Raw genomic sequence first — 23,008 nt, forward strand, 5'->3', positions numbered from 1 at the left:
TTTAAAAAAAAACACAGTGGTACCTACACAATGTAATACTATGCTGCTGTAAAAAAGAAGGAACTTTTACCATTTGCAACAGCATGGGTGGAACTGGAGAGCATTATGCTAAGCGAAATAAGCCAGTCAGAGAAAAGATAAATATCACATGATCTCACTCATATGTAGATATAATGAACAACATAAACTGATGAACCAAAATAGATTCAGAGACAAGGTAACACTGAACAGACCATCCAACTTCAGAGAGAAGGCAGGGGAGAAGGGTGGTTAGAGATCAACCGAAGGACTTGTAAGCATGCATAGTAGCATAGCCAATGGACACAAGACACTGGGGAGGTGAGGGTTTGTCCTGGGGGGTGGGGGAGTGGCCAGGGAGAGGTCAATGGAAGAAAAAAAATAATATTGTAATAGCTATGTATGGGCCTGGGGGTGGGGGGGAGAAGGGGTACTTGAAATATCAGGGGGACCATTCTGTAAAATATATGATTGTCTAACCACAAAAATAAAATAATAAAAAAATAAGCACATTTGAAAAAATTTGATTATTTAAGTTAACAAAAAATTAGAACTCTGATATCCTAAAATATCATTGGGTAATTGAAAGAAAATTGCAGAGGTGAAAACTAGTCTAATGTGCAGAAACTAAAATAAGGACTATAGGCCTAGCAATAGAATTCCATGGTTAGACTGGTAGAATTATTCAAAGTCACTCTAAAATGGGAAGTGATTGTTCAAAACATGTTTTTATAAAGAGTATGCTAGCGGCAATAGTTGTAATGGTTAAGATGCTCAGTTGCTTTCTCTATCAAATAGAAATAATAACAGCTATTCCACTGGGTTTTCTCATACTTTATAGAAAATAATGCATGCATGTAAGAATGAACATAATATATTCATGGCAAACAGTAAGGGCACTATAAATAGTACTCTCTATATTTGTTAACTTGATAAATTGCCCTGGTAAATAAAAATATCTGAAACAATCTGAAAACAAATAACAAATAAATAAAGAACAAGCAAAAATTTGCCTCTTCATTTATATTGCCTCTATGAATAGTCTATATGTCTAGCTTATGCTTCTATTTGTATAGCACCACTCACAGATTATATATATACATATATATAGTATATGTTATTACATATTACATATCACATATCACACAGCACATATCACATACCATATACCATATATCATGTATCATATACAGAGAGAGAAGAGACAGATAGAGAGAACCAAGACTTCTAAAGCTTTTATTAGCAATAAACTTTAAAATGATCTGTGCACAAAGAGTTCTTCAGGCAATTTTTTTTACTAGCTCTGAGGATACTCATGGAAATGTGTGAAAGCTAGATGTTAGTGTTGGTGAGTAACTAAAACAATGCTTGGATAGGTCAAATTTATATTAAGTGCAAAGTTACTACCCATGGAAATTCTTCAGACCTAGGAGGGCTTCTTTGCTCCTTGGAGCTATGAAACAGTGTTCATTTTCATGACTGCCTTAAATGTCAAATAAAGATTCCAACACAATTTTGGTTATATGCTAGAGATCAGTCAAGCATCTCAGAGTAATTTTAGATGAATCAAAGGTGAAATGACATAGTTGGGCTTCAGTGGTTTAATTAAAAAAAGAAAGCACACTAGATCCTCTTCAACTCACTAAGTTTTATTCTAATTCTGCTCTGTACATGGTTAATTTAAGATTCAACCTATGATTTAAAATATATTCCTTTGTATTATAATAGCAATGGAGTGGGACAGCGGACCATACAGATTTCCTGAGGAGCTAAAGCTTTTGCTGACGTAAAAATATTTGTCACAGCACAAACTCATTTTCTGCCACAGAAGGACACCAAAAAATTCTAAGATTGTCAGCAGAGATAATGTACAACAAAGTTACATAATGAACTCTTTCTCAGAGGAAAGAATTATAGTAACTTTATAAATATCTCTCCAGATAGTCTTATTAATCTCTATAGTAAGGATTTTTGCTTTATTTTTGTCTTTGTTTTAATGAATCAATCCAGCATGCAATTAGCAGGGGTGGTATTATGTGGACTGTGAACAATTAGGCCATATCCCTAGACATCTAGGTATATTCCAGCCTACATTACTGTTTTGTTTTGTCTTTAGCAAAAATGAGACTTGGGAAGAATGTGACCATAAAGTCACAAATGAATCTTAAGATCAGGAGTCCAAGAGAAATAAGATAAGCTAAATCTAAAACTTACCTCAACTACTCTCATCACCGAAGACTTGCAAAATGGCAGTGTCCCCCCCCCCCCGAGGGCTCCCACTCCTCTATACTATGGGAAAACTATTCTCAGAAATGATAAAAATAGCACTGAAAATATAAATTGCTATACATAGCTGTAAGAGGAACCCATCCAAAATTCTAGTCAATAAGCAAATTTGTTTCATTTTTATTATACTTTCATTCCTCCTTTTAGTTGACCATTTTTTTCTCTATGTATTTATTCAGTATGTTTTATGTTCTTAGGAATGTGTTCAGTGCTTTGAAAGAAATAAAAGAAACATGTAGATTCCTTCATAAAGCTTAAACTCTATTAAGAAAAATGAGTTATAAGCCCATAAAATTGTTATATAACAGTGCTGTGCAGCCTTGAAGTGAAAAGGGAATAGATAGGAGAGGCTTCTCATTGGTGATATTGTAGATGAGGTAAGAACTAAGCTGGACATTAAAGGGCTGAGAGAATCTGAGTAGGCAGAGAAGGGCATTCTAGGCATCGGTTTGCCGGAATTTCCCCAACAAAGGACATATTTCCACCATGAATCACATATACAATCTTATATTCTTAGATACACTGGCATTCAGCTCTTCACAAGGCCATTTACAGGGCTTGATAGACAGACTGTGCTAATTCTGGTGGTTCATGTGCATTTTAATCAAATGCATCTAATCACATCTGAATACTGTGAAACAGGAGGATGCACAGGGTGCTGCCTCAGAGTGAGAGGAGCCATTCTGCATTAAAAGTCTGGGTAAATATTCCTGTACATGACTTATGTGTTCATATTTATACTTTGATATGCATGTCTAAGTATTCTGAAATATTTTTTCACATGTTGTGTGGTAATATTTAGGAGTGCTAAAAAGCCTCCGTTTTCTGTTAAAACTGGGTGTTCTGCCTTTTGATCCATGAGTGGGCAAGAAATTTAAAATGATGGCAGTTCAGTGAGCTCTGAAAATAACCGACTACCTGGTAAATTTGATTGCTGCCCCATGACGAACTTAGATCTGAAGGTCTGTCCTCAGCACTTGGCAACACAACACCCACAGAGCCACACCCTGCTCCTATGCTGTGTTGACTTGCACTCTTAATATTCCACAGTTTGCTCCCATAGCTTCCCTTCTAACTTTTCCTGATCCCTGTGACCAATCACTGGTCAAAAAGAACTATAATAGTGTATACATAAATATAAAAATTAATCATCCAAGAAGTCACATATCTTTTATGTAGATACCGGAGTGTGTATGTGTAGTAGTCTGTGCAGTAGTATATACATATACACATTTGTATACATGTATATATGTAAACTCATATATACTGTGAAAGCATAATTAACATCACTATTTAAAAAGAAGTGTTTATTAAATTTTCAGTACTGAAAAAGGGAAACTTAGACAAATTATATTTGATGTATAAATTCTTTTCTTTCTTTCATATAATTTATGATATTCTAATATAATGTCTTCCAAATACTTACTTTCAGTATATGTATTTTAGTGAGACATAACCACTTCTATTCCATATCAACAAGCTTATTTAAGTCCCCCCAAAATAGTATTCCATTTGCCATTCCTTGGTCATATACAGAAAGACATCCTCAAAAATGCCTTGATTGTTCTCTTAAAATAAACCTAATCAAGTAAAGAGTTATCTTCACAATTAGTACCTATCTGAGAACTGGATGATATTCCCCCAAAACAACCAGGGAACATTTCTCAAATTAATCTTAATTTGTACTTATCGATACACATTTGCTATTCATTTACTGTTATTGTATTATGTCAAATATATTTGAAAGGATTTCTTCCTAAATAATTTTAACTGATAATTAATGAATTTCTCTGTTTAATCACCCTTCAAGAATAATATATTTATAGGCAGCTGAAATTCTAAAGAGTGCAAGGTAAATTGCTATCAAAAATTGGAGGGTAGAGTACCCTAGCAAGCTGGAAAAAAAAAAAAAAAACCTGATGCAGTGTGTGTTACCATATATAACACATTGAATGATAAGACTCTAGGAAATAAAGTACAATGAAATGAAATTAAGATAATAGTAACCACACTTTATCTATCTGGAAAAAAACTTTAGAACTTTCCTATGTCTAATATTTTCTTAAATATAATTATTATTATCTTACAGTATACTGTAGAAAAACCCCTGTTTGTTTTAATTTGAGGGTATTTGAATTCTGGATGAATAGATATTTATAGAAAGTAGTGAATACGATTGATTGCCAAGATTCTTGGGAAGTATCTTTCAATATTAGCATTTTTAGGTCAATTTTCCCAGTATCATTATACCAACTATCTGGGCAGAATGTCAAGCTGATTTAACGAGGCTGTGTGCTTGAGATTTTGAGGTTGGTGCAAGCTTCATAAATTCCTTAACAACTCTTCAAAAGGGATGAGGCCTGTGGGCCACCTGAAAAGGCTGCCAAATTAAGGTGAAGAATAGGACATCTCCAGGTAACTATGGTAAAATGGTGCCATATAGATAAGAAAGATTAAGTAAATCATGACATAAATAAAGGAGGAGAATTTTTGGTAGGGTTAGGTTTAGGGTTAGGCGCTTGAGGGAGGCAACTGATCAATGTCTCTCTCTCAGGTCAATGTTTTTCTCTTTCTCTCCTCCCCACCCTCCTTCTTCTTCTCTTTCACTCTGAAAAGCAATAGACAAGGTGTCCTGGGGGTGAGGATTAAAAAAATAAAATAAAATGGCTTCTACACAACTGCCAGTCCCATGCAATAGTATACTTGGAATGTACCCTAACGTGTAGACTCATAAAGTGGGAGAACTGCTCCCTCCCCCAAATAAGCTTCTTAAAATATCTAGCTAAGTGTTGCTTTTTTAAAAAAACTGTTTTTTATGTGACTAGGCACAGAAGCATTTTTATTTCAAATGAATGCTTTATATGGAAGTACATTGTGTAGAAGAGAAAAACCGTAGGTCTCCTCTGCTTGAAGTTGGCATTGAGGCCGAACAGCCCTCCTACCTCCGCCTCCCTTGGGTTGAAGGGATTTCACAAAACCACTTTAACTCTGAGGACAGCTGTTTGAAAACCTTAGGCCACAGTCCAAGCCCTTCATTCTATAAATAAATAAGCCCAGGCTCATAGAGGTGAAATTAGAGGTAGAGCTTAGATCAGAGTCCATGTCTCCTTAATTTTCAATCCAAATCCTATTCTATTCTACTAAAACAAAATAAAGTGGTTACTTATTTAGGTTTAGTCATGAGGGCTTTTAATCTACAACCTAGAATGTTCTGATATAGTGAAAAGTTTTAGGTTTCAGGATGAGTAATAAGTAGAGCTGTTATTTTCCACCCAGGTGTTGCATTTCACCTGTGGTGGCTGCTACCTGGTTAGAGTGGCCACCTCTTATAGGCAGGACAGATCTAGTCATCTAACATCTGAGTTAAACCCTTAAGGATGGCAATCAGTGTATTTGAATTTTGTAGATCAAAATGTAACATGGGCATCCAATTTATCTACTGTTTGACAAGTGCCTACTAGGTATCAAGCCTTATGCTGTAACCTTGGACAAGTTTCTTAACCTTGGTATCCTTGAGTTTTCCTGACCCATAATAATAGTAGTAGTACTTCTCAGAGTTATAGAAAGGATTAAATCAGTTAATAGACCTAAAGCACTGAGAATGGTAGCTGGTACATACTAATCATTTTATAAATGTTAGCTATTATTCATTAACTAGCATAACTTCATTTATCACTTGCAACTATCCTTCAAGGTAGGTATTATTCTTTCATATACAGAAAACAAAGCTCAGAGAGGATAAATTAAAAAAAGAAGAATGGGAGGATGCAGGGAGGTAGAGTAAGGAAGAATGTTATATTAATGACTAGCTGACAGTTTCCAGCACCCGTTTGAATGGAAATGAAATCCTAAAAGTAACTTTCTTGACTTCACTGTGTTTCATTAATAAATCACCAGGCCTAGTCAGCCAATGGGCAGCTTCCAGAAATACTGGGCCAAAAATTAAAGTAGTCAGTATCACGGCTAAATAAACATTTTTGGCCCTCGCTAGTTTGGCTCAGTGGATAGAGAGTTGGCCTGTGGACTGAAGGGTCCCAGGTTCAATTCTGGTCAAGGGCACATGCCCGGTTTGTAGGCTGGATCCCCAGTGTGGGACATGCAGGAGGCAGCCAATCAATAATTCTCTCTCATCATTGATGTTTCTGTCTCTATCTCCTTCTCCCTTCCTCTCCGAAATTAATAAAAAATATATTTTTTAAAAAGTAAATAAATAAACATTTTTGTTATCCAAATAAATATTTTTTTAAAGTGACTTCTACCGCCCTGGCTGGTTTGGCTCAGTGATTAGAGTGCCGGCTGCTGACAGGAGGGTTAGGGTTAGGGTATTTCCCAGCTACGAGTACATGCTCTGTTCTGGCACCAAGCTAAGTGTGTTACATGAACTATCTCACTTGACGACTCCCATAATCCTCAAAATTCATGTAATTTCATAAGGAACAATAAGAACTACATAATTCATTTAAAACTGCACAGCTATTAAGTGGAAGATCTGAAATTCAAGCTTAAGTCTGAAGCCCATGTATGCTCGACTGCCGCACACGGGAGAAACAGGCCAGGGGGTGCGGGGCATGGGTTTCTAGCGCTCCAACAGGTGGGAAGGGAAGAGATGCTCTTTGCATTCGTACACAATTGCATACCAGGCTTGGAAAGGTCACATTAGCGCTCTCCAGTTGTGTGACTTGACTTTCTATTTACAGTCACCTATCGTTCTCAGGTTTGGGGATTTCAAGGCCAATAATATTTCAAAATATATTTTGAAAGTCAACATAAGGCTGCCAATCTTCTATTTTGCCCAGTAAAGATATTTCTAAACCTATCATTTAGCATCATTGCCACTTCAGTGAATGAAAACTTTTAACACACACAAGCGCACATGCACACGCATTTGTAAGTCCATGGAACCAGGAATGCTGCGTGCCTCTGCCTTCTCTCATGGCTGGCGTGTACATGCGCACACGCAGGAGTTCCTAGCAACAATCGTGTGAGGCAAAGTGTGCTGGGAAAACCATTATTTGAAACTTGGAAAACCTTACTCCACAACACAAAACAATACCATTATAAATGATGACTAGGTTCCCTCCTCACAAGGAAGATCTAGACGATCTTATTTTGAATATGAGGTGAGGCCCTAGAAGGTTAAGCAATTTCCTTAAATAACACACAAGCTTTTTCAGAGCCAAGACTAGAAGTGAGTTATCCTGGTAGCGACTTCGTTCTCTTTTCATCACCAGGGACAATAATACTATCACTTTCACTAGATATATAAAATAACATTTAACATTGCAAGTTTAATAGGCTTATGGAGGGATAGCTTTGGAAATGCACCACTATTTTTTAAAATGGTTGTGTGAAAAATGCAACCTGTAGCAGGAACATTTACGCAAACATGACTGTTATCACAGACACATTCCCTTTTTTACACCCCGCCTCCCCCAACCACCATGGCAAGAGAGCAGGGGGATGCACTTCTATCCTCCAGAAAAGGATAAGCATTTGACTTTTAATATCAGGAGATTATAAATCTGTGTGTCTCTGAGTACATTTGCCCCTCATCAGTACTCAATATAAGAGTAAAATCGGGTCACTGTCATGTAACCAGGGACTAGTCATTAACATAGCCCTTAAGTTAGAATCTTATTTCCTGTGCTGTTGGCTTAGCATCCTCCCTGTATTTTAAAGAAAGCCATCACCTAAAATATCACTTGAGGCTGGTACTCTGTAGAGAAATAAGAGTGTGCAATCTACACAAACTTGTAAAATTCAAATGTATCTTTTTCAGAGGGATAGTAATGAATGTATTAAACTAAGAAAACTCTTAGTTCAAGGAATAAACGGTCAAAGGTGACCACAGGGATGATAAGACTCCAAACAATAAATTTGCTTATAGTTTTAAGTTTGTAGTTATTAGCCCAGCCTCTCTAGTGATGACATATATATGACATATTATACATGTATGTATGACCATGATCATTACATACAATGAGTATTATATGTATAAGTATTATTTATGTGACATATAATATGTAGCATTATATGTTAAATATAAGTAATACACAAAGGATTTAGGAAACCAATATTAAATAAAGCATTTCTAATTATGAAAAGTGGCATCCTACTTGAGAACTTCAATTTTCTTCTCCATTTTCCAAGGCTTGCATTTGACATTAGCAATCATTTGTCTTTGCTCATCTAACTCTGCCTTCAATCTTTCCAATTCCTCTTCATCAATTTCATCATCGTCGTCCCTTTAAAAGGAAAAAAAAGTTATTAAATTTATGTCTTACTTGACTTACAAACTTAAAGAAAAATGAGATCAGAAGCTCAGTCATTTATCAACTTGGCTGTACATAGCGGCTGCTGGTACCCATAAGCATTGGGGCTTGCCCCTGAACACAGATTCAGGATTTCTGGAATTCCCGTAATTTTAAAGAATAGCATTTACATTCTGATGGCCTGAAACTAAGCTGTTCTGATATAAATAGTCCAAAGACTCAAATTCTCAGAATAGTTACAGATCGATCATTCAGAATATTTTCTCTCCTCTTTGTTCCTTATACACTGCCCCTACCAATTCCATATTTCATTTTTAAACTTTATTTTTCAGTAAGGATAGTAAATAAGAGATGAAGATGTCTTTGAAGTGCCCTTACATTTTTTAAGTTAGCTTTGACTCCAGAGAGAGAAAAATTGAAATGGGAAAAAATAAAAAATTTGTTTCTCAAAGCTCACTTAACCTTGTAATTAAGCTCAAAACTTCAATTGATAAAATTCAATTTGAATTATATTTTGTGGAAGTAAGTCCTTTGAAGAAGCCTTCAAGGGAATTTAGTTTCTTACTGAGCAAATGAGCTATTTCTTTTCTGTGTTCCTTGTATTGCTAAAATATTATAGGGTCCAGAACTCGAAGAAAATGAAATGAAAGCATGAACAACATAATTTTAAATGGAGGAATGTAATGCCATATTTTAGAGATCAATTTTTTTTTTGGTAATATTGTTTCTTCAAACTCACCTTTTTGTACTTAATATTGCAATGCTGGGTCTGGGATTCTAGGGCACATTTCTGCTTTGTCAGCTGGCTCAGTACTAGGTTACGAATAGGTTGATACTAAGAAGGAACTTGGTATTTCCTTTAGTTTTGTTTGCTCCTCTGGGGTGATGCTCCCTCCTTATCAATGCTTCTCCCCTCTAAGAGCTTCAGGGCTCCCACAGCTACATGGGACTCTAGTTGGCCAGTGTTTCCAACACTAGCAGGATGAGCTTTATCACTTGAGCACGTCCCCTCTGCAGTGGTTGATAGCTCTGTAGTTCCCTTCTCCATGCTTCTCAGTTTTAATTTCAATCTCTTTTCATTGATCCTCTAGCCTTGCCCTTGGGTGGTAGCTAGTTCCTAAAGTTGCTATCACCATGATATGTTAGTGCTCTCTTTTCACTTTTCCAGTAACCTAGTTAACAATTATTTATTATTTATTACGCAGTCCCTCTGTTAAGTGCTCTTGGTTCAATTAACTGTTGAAATTTTTTTCTACTAACTAGACCCTCACAAAGACATTGGGATCTCACTCAGAGTTAATCAAAAACATATTTTGCTGCTCACTAAGTTTTATGACTAAACACAGTAGGAATATGGCAAAAGCTGTTTTTGAAACTTCCAGCTGAGAAACACAAGGACATAACCATAGTTTTATAAGTCACCCTATAAAGTGACTTTGCAATCTCCTCTCTTTCTCACCAACCCATAGATTTAATCATATCATGATTGCTAAAACAAAATTCCATATTAACCTTCCCCAATAGCACTTCCTGTTGACAGTTAGGTTTTTGGCCAATTCAGATATTTTTGCTTAGAATAGTTATCCTGACTCAAGAGAACAATAAAAGGACACTCGACTAAAATGCAACTCTGATTGCCATTAGGTTATTTCTGTTGTAATTACTTGATGTTTACTATACAAAAATCTTATGGTGACATAAATACCTGAGGATTTTTTTAGTACATCTACAGCCAGTTTGCCTTTTAATTTGCCAAATTAGAATAATATGTGAGTTCGTTTGTCCTGGAGGAAAAATACATTTTAGTAAAAATTACTCAAAATATTATTTCCATGTAGACATAGACTAAACCTAAACTATATAGATAATTGTTTTACTGAAATCTTTATGGAAACTATCAAAAAGAAAATATGTATATATGTGTGTCAAGAAACTATCAAGAATGTATTCAATTAGAAAACCAAAAAGGATTTAAGATTAATAATTCAATTGCTTGATATTTTAAGTCTTTAACTTGCCCACCCTCCCAAAATAATTTACAATATTTACACTTAAGTACTTTAGAGCTTAATATTACTGAGTGTCCATTACGAATTATACAAAACAGTACCTGATTTAATAGATTTACCATGCAACTAAAGCTTATTTCTTTAATACAAATTTTTAGAAACCACTTAATAGAAACCTAATAATACTAATTAAATGCTTTACTGATATTTTAAACCCAGTACTACTTTATATGTGTAACCTATCCAAATTCTGATTCCTTCAAAAATCATAATAAATATTTTCAATAACCCCTTTCCTGATTATCCCTATGAAAATAGTTTTCTCTTCTCTAACACTCCTAACCTCTTTGCACTTCTTCTGTGACACATTTATACTGTCTTGTTCCATAATACTTTGTGTCTACGTGGCCTCTTCCTTACCTATATTATAAACTTCTGGAGAATGCAGGCAATTGCATGTTCATATCCATGTATTCCAAAGACATGAGCAAATTATCTTCCACAGAAGTGGAGCTGGATAAATATTTATTGAATGTGTTTATATATAGAATTTTTTTTGGATGATGTGTTATCATTATTAACCCATGTGCTTGAACTTTACTGAAATATAACAATGTCTTCCAGTATGGTATGTAAAGACATTTATTCCTACATTAATTGATCCCAGACTGGTACATTTTTAAAGTTTTTGTTGTTAATGGTTGATGACTGCAGGTGATCATGCTGTGCTATAAGATAGGGCTGTTGGATGAGCTACCTTCACATATTATTAAAATATTATTCACTGGTAATTAAAATATTATTCACCAGTATTACAGGGAAACTGCTTTTCTAGGAACCACTCAAAAAAAGTGCTAATCATATTAAAAGAATATAGCACAAACATGCTTCATCTTCTAAAATTTAGGGCTAATTTATGCTAGCATGGCTTTCTATCTTAAGTTTGATTTCTTTAAACAACAGATGTTAGGAAAAGGGAGGCATAATATGCTGAATTTCTCACTGCTATAAACATATTACTTATTCACTTAAAACTGGGTCAGGAATAACCTGTAATCTTATTAGAAATATTCCAAAAGGTCTAACAGGGCAGTGTTTTTTAACCATCTCCAAAGATAGCATTATAACCTTGGTTTTAGTTAGTTTCAAATGTTTGGTCAGCAACAAGGGAAATTCCCTAAGGTGTTTCACTTGAACATTTAAATTTTAAAAGATGATGAATTAACTAACCTAAATAAATGTGCTCTGATTTGCCTACTAATCTTTCTCAAAATATATTTGCTAACACATTCTCTTTTTTAAATGATACTTGTCTTCAAAATGAACAATAGAAAACGGACCTTTAAACAGATACCAGAACTATCGATCACCCCAAATAATGTATGATACTATTCAAAATAGTTGCACAAATTTTGACAACAGCATTATAGCTGGCAAAACCTATGAAGACGAAGTTCATTTTAGCCGAGTTTGGCTCTCCGGAGGAGTGGGGAGGTAGGGAGGCCGGGTGGGTTTCTGGGGACCAGCTAAGGATGGACACTGTCAAAGGAACAAGATTCCCTCAAGCAACAGGGGCCAAGGCCTGGCTGATTCTTATGGTCCAATCCCTAGAGATTGAGCAGCTGGCATGAGTGCCTTAAGCAAACTGAGAAAGCAGAGAAATTCCCACCCAACTCACGTTTTTAAAAGGACCTCTTATCAGTGGAGAGCAGAGGCAAATTCTAGAGTACAACCTGGGTCGTGCATATGTATTGGTGATGTTTTCTCGGTGAAATACTACTGTCAGATGTATAAGCTTTGCTAATATAAAATATTAATAAAAATAAGTATTAAGACACAGAACATAAAGTATGTTGTCTTTTATTTTTAAAAGGAACAAAGCATACAGGTATTTTAAAAGAAAACACAAAAAATGCCAGCCAATCCTGGTTGGTGTGGCTGTTAGTTGGGCATTGCCCTGTGAAGCACGAGGTTGCTGGTTCGGTTCTCAGTCAGGGCACATGCCTCAGTTGTGGGCTCGATCCCTGGTAGGGGGTATGCAGGAGGCAGTCAATAGATGTTCCACTCTCATATTGATGTTTCTCTTTCTGTTACCCTCTCCCTTCTTCTCTTTCTAAAAATCAATAAAAATACATATTTTTTAATGCCAGAGTCAAATTTTAAAGTAGGTGGTATCTGGGTTATGAAAGAAAGAAGAAAGAGAAAGAGTTTGGGAAGAAGGAGACAGAAAAGAAAGAGAAGGAGGAAGAGGAGGAGAAAAAAGAGGGAAATTTAAAAACATATATTGATAAAAATATAATAAAGAAAGGTTACTCCTTTATTTTAAAAGGAACCACACTCTATTAATACTAAGCTTCTCTACCTGACAAAATTTTCATACAGTTGTTTTTCATTGTGATTACTTATAGGAGGAAAGTAATAGCTAATCACTGAACACTAGAGTGTGTCATCTTGAAAGGCCATCTTAGAAAGTTCCTCATCATTTAGTCCTAGGAGTGTTTGGGAGGAGATTGCCTCACCTGGTAGTGATTCCATGGTCCTACCACCTGGGATTGGCAAGAGTGGGTTGGCTATTCTCTTAAACCCCTTCCAAGGGATCTAGGATTTCTATTATTAGATTTGTTTACACACAGTTTTCCAACCTGTGTGCTATCTACAAATTTCCGGAAAGCAAAGACCAGAAAATTCTTTTCTTGGATTTTCCCTGAACAGCATTTAATATGTTATTCTACACAAAGTCAGCACTCAGTAAAATGTTGGCCTGGTGGAACTAAAAAATAAACAGTGCATTAAAAGGAAATGACCACCCCAATCCTCTATAACAGGGGGCCGTACACTTTTTTTTTCTGTAAAGGGACAGATAGTTAATATTTTAGGTTTAGAGTGCTATATGCAGCTCTGTTCCATATTTGTCTTTTTTTACTATTATTAATAACACTTTAAAATGATAAGAACCATTGTTAGGTCTTGGGCTAGAATTAGCCATAGTTTTCCAATTCCTGTTCCATAGAATAAAATGATTGGGGCTCATTGTTTAGGACTTTTCTACTTCAATAATAATGAATATAATCAATGGGATCTATTTAAAACATTTAAATTAATTATATGTTAATAACTATGACAGTTTAGATCTCTCATATGGAAATTCCTCTTAGGCCATTTTTTAATATACATTGATTTATAAATTCTATTTTAATGTTAAAATACATTTAACTAAATGGAGTAAAATGGCAGTATCAAATTAAGCCTGTCTTTCTAAAAGTAGTTTTAATTACCAATTTTAAAGCCAAAGAGTGCCTAAAGGGAATGGTCTTCTTTCAGCATCAAGTGCTTTTGAATGAATAACAATTTCAGTTAAAGATCAGAACTAACTTACGCTCCCCTCCTCAACTTCTTCTTCCTCTCTTTTTCTCTGGCCTTCCTTGTTTCTTCATCCTCTGGTTCAGGTGGTAAGTCTTCCTCTTTAATAACATCTCTGGTCCGTTTCCTCTTAGGTCTCATGCTCTCTCTTCGAGGTAATTTATCTTCATCCTCCTCTTCCTCTTCACCTAAACATACCAGTTAATGCTTCAGTGAGCAATAGCAGAAAGTGTTCTTTCCTGCTACCAAATGTATTCTTATTTTTTAATTATATTGTCACACATCTGACACCACAATCCAGCAATTCTCCATATCACGATAAGATGTACTTACTATGCTATATATATTTCATAGCCTGCCATACACATAACATTTACCTAAATTATCATTTCTTTTGTGGTTCATCTACTCAAATATGTGAATGTGGAGCTACAAATTTTAATAATCTTTAGAATTCCAGTCTTCATTTACTTGGGTAACAAGATGACTTGGAATTTAATATCACATTATGACCTTTAAACCAAGTTTAGAGGTTACCAATCCAACACATAGGGTTGACTGATTAAACACTATGTGTTTACTACTACTTCTATCTTAGAAAAAAGCATAGCAATGACAAGGAAAGGCTATAAACCAGAATAATTTTGAAGTCATCAACTTACCCCTTGAGACTTCTCCTAATTTAAATTATCCTCATTCTTGATTCCAAATATTTCTTTCTTCTTTTCCCTAAATATCCCTTTCTCAAATGAAATTGATAGTAAATAAATTTGCTTGATCATTCAATCTGAATGAAGAGGAATAACTTATAAATACAAATTCAATGTAAACCTGGAAGAAATGATGTTTGTTTGTTTTTATCAATTAACAATGCCTCATTTGTCTATAATTTCTTAGGAAGCTTCCAGGTAAACAGTAGAAAGAGAATTCAGTTCCTTCCTTCACAGTTTATAACATATAATCCTACTTTACTTTCATCTTTGTGAAATTTTGATATTCTTAACTTCTTCTGATATTTAGAATCATCTACTATAAAAATCAAATATTACTCATACTTATTACTATCCCTTTACTTTAAAGCTATGGTAGGAAAAAATTTATACTTCAATGGAAAATTACAAATTGTTTGCAACATAGCCTTCTGTGTTATCTGATTCTGATTTGGGGGAGCTGCTTTGTAATTCGGTAAATTATAGGTAACTGGATAGTAATGCAAAATAATTATTGTATGCAGACACACAAAAAACTATTTCGTTGAGAAATAATCATCCTCCACCAAAAAGAGAAATAAATAAAAAACAACCCACAAAACAGTCATGTCTTCATTTGCACATCATTTCAGTATTCCTGATCTAAAATTGTGTCTGTTCTTTGGATTTGCCTTTGAACTGATTGTCATGCCTCATCACATTCCTCATTTAATAGTTAAATATGTTCATTTTTGCATATGCATTTGATCTTTTAACATTTGTTATCCAAACTTTTTTACTGATATTTCAAATCATTGCCTATGTTACTAAAGTTTGGTTAGCACGGAAACTAGGTTTTGAAAACTACTCTATTATCAAAATCAAAAGTGACTTTCCACTGGTTAAATATTGTGGCAAAAGCCATGTGTTATCTGCGTGTCCTGCCATTCTGAAAATGTATCCAGCCTTTATCAGGCACATTAGTCACTGATTATAGAAAGGACAAAGCTTGACAGGGATTGAGGAACAATTTCACCCACAAATAACTCAAGAATTCAAGCAGCCGCTTAATACTCTACATTTTAGTATATTTTGTATTAAAGGTAAACTATTAAACTTGCACTGTTTTACCATGGATGAAAAATGTATCATTAGATTTATCTTTTACCACTTAAGAACAAAAGGCAGTCTTTAGTACTTTAACTAATTTCCAAATATTCAAACTCTAAAAATATTAATGTTTGCAGTTGCCTACTAAATGCACATTTGCATATAATGTTACCTTTTGGAATGGTCTCAATTCAGTATTAAAGGGTAGCAGAATATGCCACTTCAAAATATGACTGTTGGATTTCAAGATATACTACCCCAAAATATGCCACCTTCTTACGGTGATTACTTTGAGCTGTAGACACTTTTAAAACAGCAAATTCAAGGAAGAGGCTTTCTCTGAACTCCCTTATCTGCCTAAGGACACAGCCTCCAACAGGAATTCAATTATCATAAATCCTCTCCCCAGGAGTTTCATCCCCAGGGAAGGTTGACACATCCAAGGACAGAAGACTAGAAATAGACACCATATCTCGGCAAACTTTGTTGTAAACTATCATACTTCCCGTGTATTCTTCAAAGGGCCCATTCATCTTTCCTAAAAATCATTTATTCTCTCTGAAAAGGCCAATATCCCCCTTCCTTTTTCCTATTAATATGTAGTTAAGTATAATTCTAAGCCACTTCAGATAGTTTACTTAGTTTTTCCTTATCACTTATATATGCTATAAGTGTTAATAAACTTGTTTGTGTTTATTTTCTCTTGTTAAACTGCCTTATATTACAGGGGTCTCTGCTACTAGTAAAAATTTAGAAGGGTAGAGGGGAAAGTATTTCCCCACCCTTACAGTATTCAAGCCATGGTATCCAGGATCTGCGTGAGATTCTGGGCTGTTCTCATACAAATGCACCAAATTAATAAATGGCATTGTGAACATTCGCTGGTGGCCATCTTGAGCTCAGGTTATTAAATTCATGGTGTTGATGTATCATCTAATTGAACTATTCTCAAGATGCAGCTTTTCCTTTCAGTTTTGGTACATTTGAAGCTTTTGCTCACATAATGATTTTTTCCCATGTTCTAGCCACGAGAGAGCTGCATGTCTGGAAAGGGGTTTCAATCCCGGCTCTTGCCCTGAACCTACACAAAGTAAAAACAACAGAGCAATTTGGACAAATTACAAAAGAACTTGCTGATTTATTTTAATTGAACCACCTGCTCAGTTCAATTAACATGGCCAATCTGTTTCATTGTAAGAGGGTCAGCCTTAGAGAAAAGCTTCCAGGACAAACACTTTAACAGGGAAAATAGTAGAGAAATTAGAAAAAAGCAAGTTTTCTGGACTACCAACTTACTTGATCACGAGTAACTTATAAACTGGGTGGAATGTGTGTGTGTGTGCCAACTGAGAGGAATATGGGAGTGGAGATTCTACTTGCTGGACTTGACCTCTTTTGTGAGATCATCAAAAAAGTCAGCCACAGATGTTCCCGTGCTTACATGTGGTAGCATAATCCCAAATGATAAGAGGATGAATGCCCTGAACTCGCTGCTTCTCCACAGGAAACTTATCTCGAGGGTGTCTAATCCCACTTACTTGAACTTTCCTCGGTATCATCTTCATTTTCCTCCACTTGGATTTGTACTGTTGAAGAAAGAAAAAAACATAGTGAGTCTTTAATTGATGGTACAATTGTCAGTCACTGTATTTTACTGTTATTATTTTCATAATAAAGTTAATAAAAACACTTCCAGTAAAATTGTCCAAATGAGCACTGTATATTAAAAATCCACAGCTACAGCTCCTTATACAGTGTTGTACAAAAACTTTTCTGCTACATTGCCTTCAAGCATTTGCAAAACATCAATTATAAGTCTGTCAGATCAATTTAAAATAGCTTCAACCAAAATAAATTCTGTATTGCAATAATTAGACTTGGGGTTTGTTCAATTATTTTATTCTATGAAAATTGAATTTTTACTAAAGCTATATCCACATGCACAATTTGGTTATTATAACCAAATTAGCTTACTAAAACAGAGAATATTTCATTCTATCTAGCTAACCAATGTCTAAGGGCCTTTCAAAAAAATGCCTAAAGGCTGATACTTCCTATTTCAATAGTTTCTGTTAGTATTATATGGATATAGCCTACATTTTCTAATATATGATTTACCTTGACAATGGGCAGATAAGTGATATTACAGTTCTTCCTAAGACAAAAAATATTTCTTCTATTTATCTCTCATCCCATATTGAAACAGTATCTTGTTTTCAGCTTTTCTCCATTTGTATAAAGGCATATAAAGATTTTATAAAATTTTTAATATAAAGTAATATTGGAACATATATTAACTGGCAGATTTTTTTCCTTGTTAACTATTGCTCATTCATTGCAGGTTTAGTCAACCAGAGACAAGCAAAGCTCTGTGACTTGGCATGGTAAACATTACAGCAGACTATTTCCTTAGAATCTTGGTCTAGTAACTTGTTTATAAAATATTAATTTTATATTTTTATTTAAGGTGGATGAGCATACGTTGAAAAAAAATCAAAGATGACAATGTTGCTGTGAGCCTAGGAAAGAACCTCCGGTTTTGTTTCTGCTCACACGATTGTCAAAGCTTACTATTCAGAACTTAACAGGCACATTGAAAAGGCAGCACATGCCAAGAGCCTAAATTCCATTCACAAAGAAGATTATTGTAAAAGCACTTTTTGCCTTTAAAAAGCATCTGCATAAAAATTTTTAGAATATGCAAAAATGTTATCACTCCACATCAGTCATGCAGTGTGAAAACAAGTGTTCTTTTGTTCAGGGTGGACATGTGCCTTCTGTCACTGGCTGTAACTGCATCTGCACAAAGATCTTTAAGTCACCACTGAGAGTTCGCAACAGTGAAGGCAGACACAGCTAAGAAGATATTCTATGTTCAACAATAGGCCATGGTCTTTTATTTGCAATTAATGCCACCTCCTCCAAGCTTCTTCAATCAAAGGAGGATTCCCTAGGAAGGCATTGTAATGTGATAAGGTAAGCCTTGGAGCAGAGTCTGGTCAGTGTGTATAATACAGAAACAGCTAAGGACACAGAGCAAAGGCTGCTACACAGTCTATTCTACAACATGCTAAAGCAAATATTCACGCTAAATATTATGCTGATTTATGATAATCAACCCACTAGACATGATTAAATATAGTTAATTAAATGAAATAGGAAAAAAAAAACCTAAATGAACAAAAATGTAAGAAAATCTTTAGGAAGGATCATATATTAAATAAATACAGCAGCATGAAATGTCCCAAGCCAAAGAGAAGAGCAACAAATCCATTTCCTCTGATAACAAGAGAGAGAAAAAACAGGGCTGGAACATAGATCATCTTTTCAGGTACAAGAGGGCTAGTCATAAACGACCATTAAATGAAACCTAAAAAGCCGTCAGAGGAGACATCCTGGTGGCTGCAAGTAAAGAACTGAAAAGGAGCTATGGCTTCCAAGCGATGTAGTGGGGAGTATTGCAGACATAGCCCCTTCCCTCCTCTGACTGACTTTCTAACAGACGGTCTCAGTCAGTGCATGATCATCTGCACATTCTCCTTAAATGCCCTCTTTACTCAATCCGCTCCGTTGTCTGGCAGTTGAGTCAGGGGCCATGAATAGACATTTTTAATAGTTATTGTGATCATAATTGGTTTGTTCTTGATGCAAAGGGTCAGCAAAGGCAGCCTAGCTGGTTTGGCTCAGTGAATAGAGCATCAGCCTGAACACTGAAGAGTCCTAGGTTTGATTCCAGTCAAGGGTAGGTGCCTTGGTTGCAGGGTCGATCCCAGGCTCTGGTTGGGCAACATGTGTGAGGCAACCACTTTATGTGTCTCTCTCCCATGGATGCTTCTCTCTGTGCATCTCTCCCTCTCCCTTCCACTCTCTCCAAAAATCCATGAAAAATATCCTCGGATAAGGATTAACAACAACAAAGACTCCATTGTGAGCCTCAGACCAAACTCGATTTTTTAAAATGTATTTTTACTGATTTTAGAGAGGAAGGGAGACAAAAGGATCGGCAAAGACATCATCAGAATTGAGGACTGAACTCTAGCACTATGGTCCAGCTGGCTTGGCTCAATGGTTGCGTGTTTATCTATGAACCTGGAGGTCACGGCTTGATTCCGGGTCAGGGCACATGCCTGGGTTGGGATCAAGTCTGCAACCAGGGCATGTGCCCTTGACCAAAAGGGAACCCGGGACCCTTCAGCTCACAGGCTGATTCTCTAACCACTGAGCAAAACCAGCTAGGGCCAAACTTGATTTTAATGGACTACTATTTGGCCTGAAAAGCAACTGTAATGCTGCTCTGTATCTCCTGTGACTCAAAGTGATGCTAAAGAACCAAGCTAAAAAACCCCTCCAAGACAAAAAGCCTGTGCAAAAGAAACTCAGAACCCTGAATTGGGAGCTACAGGCTGTCTTTCCCTTCTCAGACAATGTTTGGCATGGCCTCTTGCCATCCCTCCTCTCAGCAATCCTAGTAGTTTATTTCCAACTATATGACCCCTTCATGCTTTGGCTGCTTCCCAACGCCTATTGATTATGTACTTTAAAAATAAACTCTCTCCTGCAGAGTGACTTGGAGGACAGTGAATAAGAGGAAGAGGAGTTCCTGTCAAAATGCTGGAGGCAGCAAGCTAAACTACACTGAAGTAAGCTTATTTAAGACAGGAATATGCAATGGGAACAGATGAACTCCTAGGCAACCCAGATCCTCGTTTCATGCAAATAGACCCAGTAATTAAAAACAGTAAAAGGAAAACAACAGCAAAATGTCACATTGCAGAAGCACTGGAATTGTTCAGCAGAGCGGATGTTGTTCCAGGCTTTCTTTTTTCATCTATAGCACTGCAAGTAGTTTATGGTGCCTCCACATCAGAGGGGCCAAGTGGCTGAAAGAGTTAAATGATATTTCCTGTTCCTCTGACCCACATTTGTAACTCTTCAAGGGATGTTTGCAGCACCAGGTTATTGCTTTGGAAACTAGAAATTCATCCATTCCATTAGCATTTACTGTATACTCACAAGAGAGTACAGAGCAAAATTCTCAGGGATGGGAGTTTGCAGACGGTAGAAGAAAATAGCACTGTGGTTAAGGAGTCTTACTACTTTACAGAAGTGAGATCTACAATTAGTTATGAGTATCTTATCCACCTTATTTGGGTTTTGTGGCGATGTATTAGTTATGTATTTTACGCTTTGGGAGGTAATTCTTTTTGAGGTTCCTTTTTGTGTATGAGGAAATGTCAATATCCGGCCCTTGCATATAAATGGGATACCTTTCGCCTCAGACTAAACTACCTGAGAGAGGTATTAAACTATGCTGTAACAAAGACATTTCCAAATCAGTGTGGGGTGGGGTGTGGGATGTGAGAGGAAGGGAAAAAAATCAAGGACAACCCCAAGGATTTTGGCCTGGGCAATGAGAAAGATAGAGTTGCAAGACACGGAGAGGGGAAAGCTATAGGGAGAATATCATAAATGGGAAAATTAGGTTGAAGATCAGTTTAATTGACATGTTGGATTTAAGATGCCCATTAGACATCCAAGCTTATGGTGAGTAAGCAGTGGGTATTTGTATCTAAAGTTCAGAAGAAAAGTCTTGGCTGTAAATATAAATTTTGTAATTATTAGCATTTTGATGTATTTAAAGACTAGGTGAGGTCTCCAGGAAAATGAATGTAAAAAAGAAAAATCAAACAAACAAACCAAACAGAAAAGTAGGCTCCAAAGTTGAGAGGACAGGGAGAAATAAACAACCAGAGACTGAAAATGAACAATCAGTGAAGTAGGAGGAAAATAGATTGTGGAAGGCAAGTGATATGTATCAAAGAGATATGTCTGAGGCTTGTAAGTCAAGTACTAGGAGAACTGAAAATTGACCATTGGATTTTGTAATGTGGGGGGGGTCAATGATAATTTTGGCAAGCACAGATTTAGTGAAGTGATATGACCAAAAGCCTGAGTTTGATTGGCTTTAAGAGAGAAAGGGCAGTGAGGAACAGGAATCTGATAGTTACGCTAGCTAGAATGTTCCTACATGCTATTGGGAAAGATCCAATGAGAATGAGAAATTGATGATGTAGGTTATGAAATGAACCCCCTCACAACGTTACTCAACAACACAAATTATAAATTATTTTATTTTATTGATGTTTTTGGTTTTTGACTGAGACTTTGTTAAGAGATGGTACAACTCACTAATATACCCTTTGCTTAAATATAGTGTCCATCACTATATAGCAACTCAAAAGTATGGAACTAATGGATGGAGAAGGGAGAAGAAAAGAGAAAAATAGAGGGTGGGGAAAAGTAAGAGGAAAGAAAGAATATAGCAGAAAAAGGGAGGTAAAAGAGTAAAAATGGGGTGAAAATTAATGTAAATGATAGAAAAAGATAAATATAAAGGTAAATATGAAGCCAAAAGTTTCATTTTGTCTTTGCTACATATTATTTATTTGTATATTTATTTCTATGTATATAAATGTTATAAACATAAAATATTATAAATTCACATACTAAATAGTATTCCATATTTTAGAAATGCCTAGTTAAAAACTAGGACATTTTCAGCAATTTCTCCCCCTAGCAATGCTTTTCTTTAACAATTTAGGGTTAAGGAGCTAGAAAATATGAATAAAATAAAGGTACCTTTTTTCTTAAGATAGTATTCCAAAGTAAAATTTGTCTTGCATTGTAAGGAAGGAGGTTATAAGGCCCTTAACAAAAACATTAAATCTCTCCCCTCAAGGAAAAGAGAGAGATAAGTTAAATAAATAAATAAATAAATAAATAAATAAATAACAATAATTAAGTAAATAAAAATAACCTATGATTTTTAAAAAGTCTATTTCAAATATAGCATTCTTATGAATAGACACTATGAATAGATACCAGTAACAGCTCAAATTGATAACTTTTTATTATAGTAATGATATTGATGATGATGATGCAGATTATGATATGGAGAAATTATATATATGTAACGGGCCCTGCTCTGTGTGTGACAGGGGGTGGTGCGCCAACTCCCCTATTGGCCCTACTCTGTGCGTGACAGGGGGCAGCGCCCCAACCCCCTGATTGGCCCAGCTCTGTGCACTGGGCCTCTAGTATATATATATAAATAAATTTGTGCGAACAACCGAATGACCAAACGACCAGTCGACCGGTCACTATGTCACACCCTGACCACCAGGGGGCAGGTGCTCAACACAGGAGCTACCCCTGGTGGTCAGTGAACTCCCACAGGTGGAGCCCTGCTCAGCCATAAGCCAGG

The 23,008-nt window shown here is 35.8% G+C and overlaps 1 protein-coding gene across 1 annotated transcript in view; it reads right to left on the bottom strand.

Annotated features, from left to right (window-relative positions):
• Positions 1 to 23,008, bottom strand: part of TMC1 (transmembrane channel like 1) — a 115,018-nt gene that overhangs the window by 73,951 nt on the left and 18,059 nt on the right. The window contains exons 2-4 of the mRNA XM_015564996.1: positions 17,283 to 17,330; positions 13,962 to 14,133; positions 8,421 to 8,549 (exon numbers count right to left, since the gene is read on the bottom strand). Of these exons, the coding sequence (XP_015420482.1) occupies positions 8,421 to 8,549; positions 13,962 to 14,133; positions 17,283 to 17,330 (349 nt within the window). The remainder of the gene's footprint in view (positions 1 to 8,420; positions 8,550 to 13,961; positions 14,134 to 17,282; positions 17,331 to 23,008) is intronic.

The sequence above is a fragment of the Myotis davidii genome, unplaced genomic scaffold (genome assembly GCF_000327345.1).
Source record: "Myotis davidii unplaced genomic scaffold, ASM32734v1 scaffold616, whole genome shotgun sequence".
NCBI classification, from domain to species: Eukaryota; Metazoa; Chordata; class Mammalia; order Chiroptera; family Vespertilionidae; genus Myotis; species Myotis davidii.